Source organism: Lonchura striata, chromosome 3, assembly GCF_046129695.1.
Source record: "Lonchura striata isolate bLonStr1 chromosome 3, bLonStr1.mat, whole genome shotgun sequence".
Taxonomy (NCBI): Eukaryota; Metazoa; Chordata; class Aves; order Passeriformes; family Estrildidae; genus Lonchura; species Lonchura striata.
The window spans coordinates 66,024,633-66,037,207 of record NC_134605.1 but is presented as its reverse complement, the minus strand read 5'-3'; the positions used below and the strand labels follow the sequence as shown (position 1 = coordinate 66,037,207).

At 37.5% G+C, this 12,575-nt stretch overlaps 1 protein-coding gene across 1 annotated transcript in view; it reads left to right on the top strand.

The window, feature by feature from the left end:
- RFX6 (regulatory factor X6) overlaps nt 1–10,535 on the top strand; it is a 32,475-nt gene extending 21,940 nt beyond the window's left edge. The window contains exons 12-19 of the mRNA XM_077781799.1: nt 1,116–1,260; nt 2,509–2,618; nt 4,663–4,780; nt 5,869–5,991; nt 7,224–7,433; nt 7,952–8,461; nt 9,429–9,647; nt 10,369–10,535. Coding sequence (XP_077637925.1) covers nt 1,116–1,260; nt 2,509–2,618; nt 4,663–4,780; nt 5,869–5,991; nt 7,224–7,433; nt 7,952–8,461; nt 9,429–9,647; nt 10,369–10,535 — 1,602 coding nt within the window. The remainder of the gene's footprint in view (nt 1–1,115; nt 1,261–2,508; nt 2,619–4,662; nt 4,781–5,868; nt 5,992–7,223; nt 7,434–7,951; nt 8,462–9,428; nt 9,648–10,368) is intronic.
- Nucleotides 10,536–12,575: the final 2,040 nt, after the last annotated feature.

Sequence of the window (12,575 nt, the reverse complement as noted above, 5' to 3'; positions counted from 1 at the left end):
ATTTTGTTTAGTACCAAATTGGAAAACATGGGATAATTCTTCTTGCCTAGCAAAGATTCGCTGCCTTGTCCATGTTTTTCTCTTTCTATTTGACTTTTGAGTGGAAAGATGGAAGTGGGAGTGACAGGTAGTTGGAGACTCCAAGGCTGTGTTGTCAGGACACAGGTATCTGCAATTAGGAGTCACCTAAACCATGTGGTGGTTTTGTAGATTATCCAAAAGGATGCAATGCATTTTGAGGAACTTCCTTCTATGGTAGCATTTTGGGCTTTAAGGTGGTAGACCTCAGGAGTAACTGGAGGCACATTAGAGATGCATCTTGACTTGGTTTTCTCTTTCATAAATACAAAAGCAGCATATGGGTAATCTTGTGAAGATAATCTGATTGGAAGGCACATTAGAAGTGCATCAGGAGTCTAATGAAAGGGAAACATTTTCTCATCTGATCTGTGAAAAACCCAGCCATGACAATAAAATAAAACATAGTAAGATTCTTCTCTGAGCGTTTCTTTGGTGATCCCCAGGTATGGGCCTGTACTGGTTTTGGCTGGTATAGACTTATTTTTTTTCATTATAGTATGGATCTATATTTTGGATTTGTACTGAAAACTATTGATAACTCAGGGCTATTTTAGTTACTGATGATCACTGTTTACATACAGCCAGGGTCTTTTCTGCTTCTTACACCACACTGCTGTAAATTGGAGGTGCCCAAAAAGTTGGCAGGGGACATAACTGGGACAACTGGTCCCAGCTGATCATAGGGGTATTCTTTACCATAGATCAACAATAAAACTGGAGAAAAGTTTGGCAGGGGACCACTGCTCAGGGACCTGGCTGGGCATTGGTCAGTTAGTGGTGATCAGTTGTTTTAATTGTTGTATTTTGGTGTTTCTTTTAAAATTCTAAATTACTATTGTTATTTATATTATTTCTTTTAAAAAATATTAAACTGTTTTCAACCTAACCAGCAAATTTTTATACTTTTATTTTTTTAATTCTCTCCCTTATCCCTTGGCAGATTAGGAAGAGAGTGAGTGACTGTGTGGTGCTTAGCTGCCAGCTGAGGCAAAACCACAGAGGGTCTCAGCATTTTACCTTGTTTTCTCTTGCAGATTGCTCGGCCAGCTCTTTTTGATCAGCATGTGGTGAATTCCATGGTCTCAGATATTGAAAAAGTAGATTTGAATAGTATTGGTTCTCAGGCCCTTCTTGCAGTTTCAGGGAGCACAGACTCTGATGGTGAAGTTTACAGTGAATGTAAGTCCATGGTGATGTATTTTTACCATTAAAAGTACATTCTTTCATTCCATGCCAGAGCAATCTACTTGGACTGACTGAGATAGGGCGCTCAGAGACTCTACTTTCTCTAATCCAGTTCATAAACTTCTGTAGGTTAAGAAAACTAATTGGTTGCCCTAGCATGTCCTACAAAAACAGAAGCTTGTGCTGGAAAGTTATCCCAGCTAGATGACTTTAAATGCTTGCTGAAAAATCCATTTACATGTCAGTTGCAAACCGCTTTTGAAACTTGGCCCTATCGTATATGGGGATATTGCACAGATTAATTCTTGAAAGGTGTGTCTGAAATTCCATTTCATTATGGCCTCGTGTGGTGGATATTTGAACTAGTTTACTTTTTTTTTTTTTTAATTTGCACATTTTCTTCTGGGTGTTGAACTTTAAAAATACATGTAATTTTCTATTTAGTGTAGCAGCTATTTTCATACACAAAATAGAGTGAAGTATAAATTTTGAGGTAGTTAATTTTCATATACATTGTTGAAAAATAGATATAGTCATTTTCTCTATTAACAAGAGAAATTTATCATAGGAATCATGTTGATCAGAGTTTCAAGAGCTGAAAGGAATATCAGAGTGTTTTCCTGTAAATATAATTTCTTTGATTATGAAAGTTTGTTCTCTTTAATGATTCACAATCCTATTCACATGTTCATTTGAGTTGCCCCCTTCCCACTTTTTTTTTTTGGTAGTTATTTTTTATTTTATTCTTGGTCTTCTTTCACACGGATTAAAAAAGAAAAGAAGAAGAGAAATAACTGGTCCTTCAGGCACTTTTTTGAATATGGGAATTGAGGAAATTAACATTATATCATATTGTGAGAAACTTGTAAAATATGAAAGAAGCATAGGACACTGCAAATCTGCCATATTACAGAGAAAGCTTTATTAGCAAATGTAGTATTAGAAGGGTTTTCAAGATTGAATCTATAAAGGAATGGAAAATAGAATAATCTTCTTTTACTTTTATTTTCTTATAAAACTTCATTGTCTTACAACCTGTATCATTGTAATGCTTAAGTAATTAAAATATAAGTGTGTGATGGATGTGTGTGTGCTTGCTTTGCTGGGGAATCACTTATTTCTTCACTGCTCTAATTCTTTGATTTTCCTTTCCATGCTACAATATTGTCATATGTCTGGTGAGTGGCTTTTTCTCATGTTCAGAATAGAGTGCAATGATATGTTCTCCTTTTTACATGGTAGATGACTCTATTACAGTGTTCCAAGAACTGAAGGACCTCCTAAAGAAGAATGCCACTGTGGAATCATTTATTGAATGGTTGGATACTGTGGTTGAGCAAAGGGTTATCAAGGTACCTTTCAAATGTTCTGCCTGATTCCAGACCAAATCCTACTCCCCTAACTTCTTATGCAGTCCCACTGATTTTCCAGAAGGAATTTTCATCTCTGCTCCTATCTCCTTTACTGTGACAGGGAAGTTTGTAATTTGATGTCAAAGATTCCAGTGATATTAGTCCAGGTTAATCATGTTGAGCAGTCTTATGTGTGTTACAAACTAAGAAGTATGGTAGCTAAAACACTAAAGCCAGCACTTTCACAAACTGTACATGACAGAAACCCTCTGACCTTATGTGTGCCTGCAAAATCACAGGGGGATTGCTCTGAGTAAGGTGGACAAAAGTTGTTTCTTACAGAAGCAATTCTCTCTTCCATTTAGGTGGTACATGTGTGGTATAAATTACTGCAGCAGGTAGATACAGAAGTAGCTAGCCTCCTGAAGAATTTCTACATTTCAGGATGGAAGATACAGTTTTGTAGCTTTCTAAGGTGCTTAACTCAGTTATTGATGGTTTTGATGGGATTCCCCTTCCCATCTCCAATTACCAAGATGCATTTACATCACAAGTATTTTATATGCATGCAGTTATATAGGGATTAAAAAACTACAGCTCAGAACAAAAGAAAGGATTTTTTCTTATAGCTAAGTAAAAGATATTTAACCAATCTGTGACTCTAATAACAGTGAACTAGTAGAATGAGGTGTTACATATTGTTGGCTAATAGCTGAACACTGGTCTTCTCATCAGCCTTTTTTTGCCTGAAAATGCAGTATCTTATTAATCATTTTAGGTAGCATCTTGATATGAATGGGTGCAAAAGGTTGAGAACAATACAGTTAACATCAAATGGCTGACAGAATAGAGACTGCCACTTACAGGAAAAACATAGACATGCCCTTTTTTATTTCTTTGCCTGTTTTCCCAAATTTCAATGGAGGCACTGATAATTTATTTCTTTTTAATGTACTCTGAGTTTCCTAACAATTGCTGACAAGTGAGCAGCACAGTGAGGAGCTTTGGATTACTCAGGGCAGCAGAGCCAAAGCAAGTCCTCGCATACCCAGAAATCTCCCTAGGCAAAAAAAATATCCCATTGAAGCTGAGTAATCTCAATTTATTTTAGACTGGAATTATTATGGTCTAAATTTCATTCCACAATCTCAGAAGACAATTCCTGATAAGCAAGTCAGGCAGAAAAGGTATAGCAATTTTCCATTCAGCATCTACTATGTGATACCATATTATTAAAGCTAACAGGTATGGTTCCTAGCATTGTTTTCCTGTACTTAGGGAAGAAGTACCAACAAGTTTTGTTATGAAGCTAGGTCAACTTGAGCAGAAGCTAATCATTTACAGAACATGTAATCCTTCCACTGCTGTTTGCCTTCTGTTCATGCTGAAGTGTGGCTACTGTCAAACTCACACAGCAGCTTCTTTCTGCCTGCTGTTGGACAAAGTAACAGGGCATATGTTGCCACACAAACAAATCACTGCAAGAGCAAAGTGACTGTATGAATTGAGCAGTATTAAAAACATCACTTTGATCATCATGATGGTAACATACCATTCTGTAATATAAATTCTGACCAGTATTAAACAGATTAAAGTATGAAGACTAAATTCTATTCCTTGTTTTATGGAATAACAGTGCCAGAGGGTAGGACCTTCCTGCATTCCCACCTTCCTTCCTGCCTCCCTCCCTCCCTTCCTCCTTCCCTCCCTTCCCTCCCTTCCCTGTATAGTTACAGAATAACTTGGCACCTTTAATACTAGAATATGGAGTAATTTATGTACCATCAGGGCCCAAACAGTAAGCAGTTTATTTCATCTGACATTGGCAGACAGCATTCTATGACTGCACTCAAAGGAGTGAAGGCTGCTATTTTACCAAGTCAAGTCACAGAGCAAGGGCATAATTTGAATCAGGCAGCTTGAGTCACTTGCCACATCAACCTGAGTTAAGCACTCCTTGAACTCTCAAAGATATTCAGTTCTTCTCTCCTGTTGGCAGAAAGCAAGTGAGCATACCTAACAGTATTTTACTGTTCTCTTTCAGGCAAGCAAGCAAAATGGAAGGTCTTTAAAGAAGAGGGCTCAGGACTTCCTTCTGAAATGGAGCTTCTTCGGTGCTCGAGTGATGCATAACCTAACTCTGAACAATGCATCAAGTTTTGGTACCTGAGCTTTATAGAAACACTCATATTTTGTACATATATGTTAAGCACTTACCAGCTTTCCACTATTTCCTGTGCTAAGGAACCCATCCTAATCTAAAAATTCTTTGATCAAAGCCACAAATACTGTGTGATGTAATTTTTCAAACTAACATTTTACAGTAAATACTAGCAATATTTTGCTGGTGACCTGTGTCATAGGGCTGTTTCGAAATGGTATTTTTCTTTTGAATTGCTGTTTTGATATGCTTTGCCATTTAAGTGCTAGAAGCTTTGTTTGTTTTGATATGGCAATGACTGCATATCTCAGTATAAGAGACAAAATATTTAAATTATTGGTTTTACCTGTGGATCAGTTTGGTAAAAAAATACCACTGTATATAAGTTCTGGTGCATGGTATGTTTTGATAAAAGCAGAAGGAATTTGTCAGTCATCATGCATTTAATTCTGGAATCAGCAGATGATTGATTTAATAGTGTTTGTGGCTTTTAAAAATTAAGGATCACACACACACATTTAGGAATGTTTACATTTTTGGGAACACTCAGAAAAAACCTTATATAAGAGAGAAGATGGCAGAGCAAGTGAAACAAACTCCAGTATGTAATGTCATATTTTTAGCCATAGGTACATTGTTATCTAAAATTCAGAGGATATTTCAAATGGCTGTAGGGACACATACATTTTTTTAATGCGATATATCCTTGAAATGAGGTCAAAGACTTTACCAGTTATTGTCTGGTTATTTAACACAAGGCAAACAGAAATAGAGCAGAGGCATTCTAGCAGACTTCAGCCTTATCTAGTTCCACTGTGTGCTCTCTTCAAGTATAAAGCATGTCTCACTTTCATCAGTATTTTTCTTTGATGTAATTAGTGGTCAAATAGCCTACAGGACAGTAAACAATTGATCTAGGTGGGCCAGTGCAAAGAGAGATTAGAGCTAGAAGTTAGGCACTATTCCTTGTTGGTCTTGCCAGGTCATTTAAAGTCCACAATTATTTGTTTGTTTCACTGGCTTCTTGTGGAGTGGTGAGAGATGGTCACAAAGATAACTCAGCTACTCTCTCTCTTTCTCCTCGAAAAGGTTCTTTTCATTTGATCCGCATGTTACTAGATGAGTACATCCTGCTTGCCATGGAGACCCAGTTCAATAATGACAAAGAACAAGAACTCCAGAATCTACTGGACAAATACATGAAGAATTTAGGTAACTAGAGCTTGTTTCTTTTGCATGTGTAGAAATTGATGTATTTGTTTAAGCAGAAGCAAGTTTACTGTGTTCTCCTGAAGGTGTGGTTATGTCAAATTCACAACATTGTCAAATTCACCTGGAAGGTTTGTGACCATTCACACAGCAATTCATTCCCACCTTCCTACCACAGTTCACTTCATAACAGTTTGTTGGAATGTCAATACATAGCACAACACTAAGGATCACTGAAATTATCTTGGATGCAACAAAGATTTGTAGGTATATCTGAAGGGCCATGAACTGAAGCATGAAAAGAGGTATAAGTAGCAGAAAGGGCAAGAATTCCTTATCCAGTTTTTCCCCAAAGCTTAAATATATAATTACAACTTGAACCAGGAATTTATTAAATGTTACCAGAGTGCAAATATCCTTTCAATGTCAAGTTTGGAGCCCTATTTACCATGTGGTTGAAGCATTACTATATGGAAGAGAAAATTTTTTGAAAACAGTATCCTTAACATTTTCCATCTACCAGGCTCTTTCAAAATTAGATAGTTTGAAATTATATGTTCCAGGTCCTTTGCTATAAAAAGAATGAAGATTGATATTAATTGAGTTCTGGTCCAAGTTAATAATTAAAAATCCAGTGAAACTTCAGAAGCTTGCAGAAGTATTTTTTATTAGCATTAGCACTGGCAGTCAATCCTTAGCTTTTTGGTTGTTGTTACTCTAAATCTGCACTTTGCTACAGGAAACATGCATAGAATTTATGACAGTAAGTGCTGCACTTCTTTAAATTCAGCCTCCAGAAAAAAAAACTTGGCCTGTGTGACAGTTGCCTTATCCTTGTGTGTAGGTGAAGTACATGAAACTGTAAGATAAAATCATGGTTTCTTCTGAAGAACAGCAAAACTGACTTTATCAGTAGTCTGCAAAAAGCTGAAGAACTCTTGAGTATAACAAATGCTTTTCTCTAGATATCAATATGAAAAGAGAGTTCAGGCATTCTGAAGTTGCCATTGTTAATTCTTTAGGATGAAATGTTGATTCTGATTAACTCTGAATGCAATTCATTGTTCACATTTACTTCAAGGGAATAAATAAAATTCATGCTTTCAACATGAAGGGTTCAGTAAGGAGCTGAAACTGTGTGATGTAGATCTGTGGTCAGGGAAAATGATACAAACAGAACTAATGCGCAGTGAGGATACATAACAGCCAACAATGGTTTTCATTTACCCTTCCAGATGCAAGCAAAGCCACCTTCACTGCATCACCAAGCTCTTGCTTCCTAGCAAATCGTAACAAAGCCGCTCCTCTGCCCAGTGACACTTCAGTCAAAAATGAGTGCCTAGGAGAGCAAACCTTTGTGTCCTTGTCAGCTGGTCAACCCAGCAGTGCACCTTCTGGTCTGAACCCCTTCACCCCAGGAGATGGGGAGACTATGCAGCTGACAGGTGTGTATCAACTCTTCCAGCTTGTCCTTCCCTAATTTGTCTGTTAGTCTTTCAGTTTGTGGTTACATTGCCGTAGGAGGAGCCATGACCACATGCATTTATGAAGACCTCTAGTAAACAGCATTTCATGATCTAACATTCTGTGGTGATTTACAGAAGTCAGAAATTGTAATTACCCTGCCAGTAATAGTTCATCTTGAAAAATGGTAAAACTATCTTAGAACTCCTGGCTTGGTGAAGTTCTTGTGAGGAGAGAATGAACAGTAAACCTGGAGCACATAAGGATTGTAACTGTTGGAAATTCCCACTGAATGTGGCACCTTGAAGCTGGAGAATGAAAGGGAGAAGTTTTATATCCTGAAGCCATGAAATAAAAGCTGTGAATTATATAGGTGGGGTCCAGTGCATAACTTTTGTAAAGGTTTCAAATGGTAATCTGCACTTAATTAGAGTGTTTGTGTCTTGACAGCAGTACTGAGGTATGGACACTAATCACGGTTAATGTTTATTTATTCCAGATCAAATGGAGCTGTCTCAAGGCACTGGTCACCTCATGACTCCACCCATTTCACCAGCCATGGTCAGCAGAGGAAGTGTTATCAACCAGGGACCAATGTCTGTGAGACCTCCCAGTGTAGGTCCCATGTTATCGACACATTCACAGTGCTCTTCCTACTCAGAGCCCCTTTATCAGACTTTGTCACAGACCAATCAGAATTACTATGGAAATAATTCCAGTTACCAGGCTATGTTCAGGACACAGGCCCATTCCACTTCAGGAGTTTACGACCACAGAGCAGAGTCCAGCCGATTCAATGCCTTGAGTGAACAGCAGTTCTCCAGAGACTACTTCAGCAACAGTTGTGCCGTGTCTCGCTACAATGCCAGTTCCCCTTCCAGCTATGGTCCCTCCAGCATGTCTCAGGACACACACAGTATGCAGTTTCTGAATAGTGGGAGTTTCAATTTCTTGAACAACTCAGTATCTACATGTCCAGGAGCAGCTTATCCTGCTAATGCTTCCAATGGTATAAATACATATTTTCTTTTTCCTTTTGTTTCTCTTTCATTGCTGGAGTAAAATGCTTGTTCTCTGCTTTTTTTTTCCTATGGAAGATGTATTTCAGATTTTATTTATACATTCCTGTTTTCTACTTCTCTGATAACACACAGAGATTGTAAAGCAGCTTAATCAGCTACTTAAGGGTTTATTTTCCTCTGGTGAATTCTCAGTTGACCTCAAATGCATCTCCTGCCTTATGTTAATCTTCCTTTGATATCATCACCATATCTTGCACAAAGGAAGCAAAACCAGGATGATCTTGTGGTTTAACAATCTCTTGAAAAGCTCCCAAAACATTTGCTATGAAACAGAGAAGACACAAGATAGCTTACTTCAGGGACCAGCATAATGGACCATTCAAGTTGCAGGGTAGAAAGTATAAAAATGTGCACTAGCAATAGTTTGGGACTTTGTACCTCACATTTCTCATACTTCAAATGTAAAATCACTGCTTCAGAGGTATAGTCAGCAAAACATCTCCCTCTTCTGGAGGAAAGACACAGTGGAAATGTTACTTTTATATAGATTTGTCTATGCAGTGAGTACCTATTACCCTTCAGATTTTCTTTCCATGCATGCTTTCCTTGGTTGTAAGCTTCAGAAGGAAGAACTGAACTGTGCATAGGACTCCCCATGGTGTCTCATAAGGCCAGTGATTGCAGGCTGTGTTTGATTCTGAACTTAGAAAGAAAGCATTTTTCTGTACTGAAGACATACCTGAACCCTTACCATATTTTGGTTTCCTTGTTACCACCTCGCTTTTGGGTCAGTCTTGACATATGTTGCTTATTTTCCTGGGCTGTGTGTGTATATAAATAATCTTACTGTGAAAGGCTTAGTCCAGTAACAAGTACTTTTTTTTCCAAGGTTATCACAGGGTCATACACTACCCAGTAGTTTCATTCATCTTCTTTTTTTCGATCTTCAATTAGGATATTATGGAAACAGCATAAATTATTCAGAATCTCACAGACTTGGAACAATGGTGGACCAACATGTTTCTGTAATCAGCAGTGTCAGCAGCATTCGGCCACTGCCATCCTACAGTGATGTACATGATCCGCTGAATATCTTGGATGACAGCAGAAGAAAACAAACGGTCTCCTACTACTCAGAGTCCTCACCTTCTATTGTCTGCCGGACCCCTATGCGTAAGTACAGCCAGCAACAGAGGAGCAGCTATGAACTTTTTAGTATCCTATGAATTGCTGAATATTAAATTGTAGCTCACATACACAATATATAAAATGCAACATAGAGACAAAACAGCTCGCTACTCTGGTTGTGATTTCCTTAAAACTGAGTTTAATAAATTTGCTTCCATAAGGAGGTCTATAATCCATTGTCCAGGAGCAGTGGAATGATTGGCCTGGGTTGCGTAAAAATGTGTATTAGGAAGCACTTTCTAATTATTAAATAAACTAATAATAAACTGGGCTTTTCTAGGGTCTCTTGGAGATCCTCACTGTCAAACAGATCAAATGAATCCTGGTGTCTCAGTGCATCCTTCCTATGCTCTGGTTCCCCATTCTATGCTTCAACAACTGTGTAATAGGCAAAGCTCCCACTGACAGAAATACCCAATCCCAAAAGGTTTATTTTGGTATATGCCTTAAACAAATAGCAGCCGAGTATAGTCTCACATTCTAAAAATGGTTGCATGGAAGATATAAACTAGGGCACTTTATTTCTACACAAGATTACATCTTCTTACTCCTTACCTGTTAATCTTGCATAGAAGATCAGACATTTCTGTCCTTCAGATGATGTGCCTGGTAGATAGGAGTTTTCATCAAATGAAACTGGATTATGATTTCTGTTAAATTCGATAAATTGAAAACTTGCAGTAATGGTGACCTTTTTCCCCCACAGCTTCAAACTTGCAAACCACATCTTCTTCACAATGTATGTATGGAACATCCGGTCAATTCCCTTCCCAGGAAAATTTGGAGGTCCATGCCCCACCAAGCAGAGATATGGTGCCATCTTTACCACCAATCAACACTGTCTTCATGGGAGCAGCTGCTGGAGGAACCTAACTGAGACATATCTGTGCCCTAGGCTTACTTTGCAACCCCAGACATTAAGGCTATGATGATAATCCCCTTCCAAGTTGGTGGAAGATAAAAGTAGTACATATAGGTGTTAAAGAAGCCATTTTAACAATGTTATCAGCCCTCCACACACACAAAAAAATAGCTATATTTAGATTGGGTCCTGCTTGTGAATCTCTCAGGATTGTTCTCACCGTTACAGCTTTTCAGTCAGAAATTCAGGGTAAGCAGAAAGAGCCAGTGATTCTTGCAAGCAAGAATAAGTTGTAAAAAAAAAATATTACATCTATTCCTAATTTATTAAAAATGCTAGTCTTTCACTTATATCTTTTTTTATATATATATAATGTTTATTTAATGCCTGTGTTGCTCATTATTTATTAGGACCACAGAGTAACTGTTTACTTTCTCATATTTGACAGATTGTCAAATGTATTTATCCTACCTCCTATGGAAATGTTTACAAGGTCAGTTTTTACTGTTTTAAATGAAATTAAGCCAAACTCAAAAGTTTTTTACTGTTGTGCTCTGGAAAGTCAATTTCAAATGTTTAGTGCCTACTTGTGTAAGTTAAAAGTCCTCAGGAAATAAATAAAACATATGATGGAGATTTTATTTCTCTTCCTCTTAAAATAAAACCAACAAAACATGAAAATATCATAAGCTAACTAATTGCAGTAGCCTGCTACTGTAACTGGATGACTGAAGGAAATGAAACTATGCCACTAAATGTTGTGGGATTTCAGAATTACCTGTAGTAACAGCCCAAAGATTTTTCTGATGGAAATCCATAAAAATATATTCATCAGCTTTCACTGGTTTAGGGCAACTGTGTAAACTGAGACTGAAAGTAATAAAGATTATTAAAAAATTATGCAACCCTTCAATAGCTATTTTAATATTTAAAAGTATTTTACAAATGCCATGATAATCTGTGCACAAACACACATTTATTTTATGTTTCTGCAGAAGCCAAGGAATATTCACTAGTTGTGTTACAGAGGACATAGAAGAGAACACACAAAACAAACTTCTTGCTATGCATTCATGAAATAGCAGGTGTTATTTTATAATCAGATTGTCTCAACACCAGATTCAGGTTTGGGCTTTGAAGAAAAGTGCATTTTTTGGTGGAGGAAAATGGATGATACCAGGATGAAGCTTTTCTTTCTATTTCTGTATAACTTCCTTTAGTATCTCTCTATCATCAAAAGTCAGACTGCAGAAAAGCAATAAAAAACATTGACTGGACTAGGTTTTGAATAATTCTGGATATTAAACACTTGATGTAGAAAAAAGACACCGTAGTTCAGTATTTGAGAAGTGGAAGACTTCAGCTCGATTGCTTCCTAATTCCAGATGAAGACTTAGGCTGTGACCGAAAGTACCATAATGATGCAAGAAAGCTTTGGTTTCTATACAAATTCTCAGTGAGATGTAATGGTAGCACAGATTGTTCAATATTTATTGGGCAAAGCTTTGTAGCAAATGAATTAAGCACTGCAAAAGACTTCTTTCTTAATGACTGTTCAGGATGTATTTTGTCCTAAAATTTGTCCTATAAATGGACATGGTTCCCTCCCTATGTATGCAGGTCAACTCTATAGACAGTGACAGGAGAGGAGATGCCTCCTGCTCCAAGGAGTTAAGATGGGAAGGGGAGTATGAAGGTAAAGGATATGCCACTAGAGCAAGGGATATGTCACTATCCTGAGATTCCTTGGCTTCCTCAGCTAACAAATGACATGGCACAAATAATTAATTTAAGGTCAAAAATTCCAGGTTGTTGAATGTACATGAGGGGAATATGTAGAATTTAGAGAAAGCAGTCAATCACTGGCAGACAGGGTCTTAGTCTATTAGGCTCTACATAAAAAAACACTGTGTACATAAATTCTCAAATGGGGTATGGGATTTATATGCACCATTTCCAATAATTTTCTTGTTGTTATGTGAACAATTTTGCACTGGGGTTTGTTGGGTTTTTTAGGGCTCCCCCCCCCGCCCCCCATAAATTACTGTGTC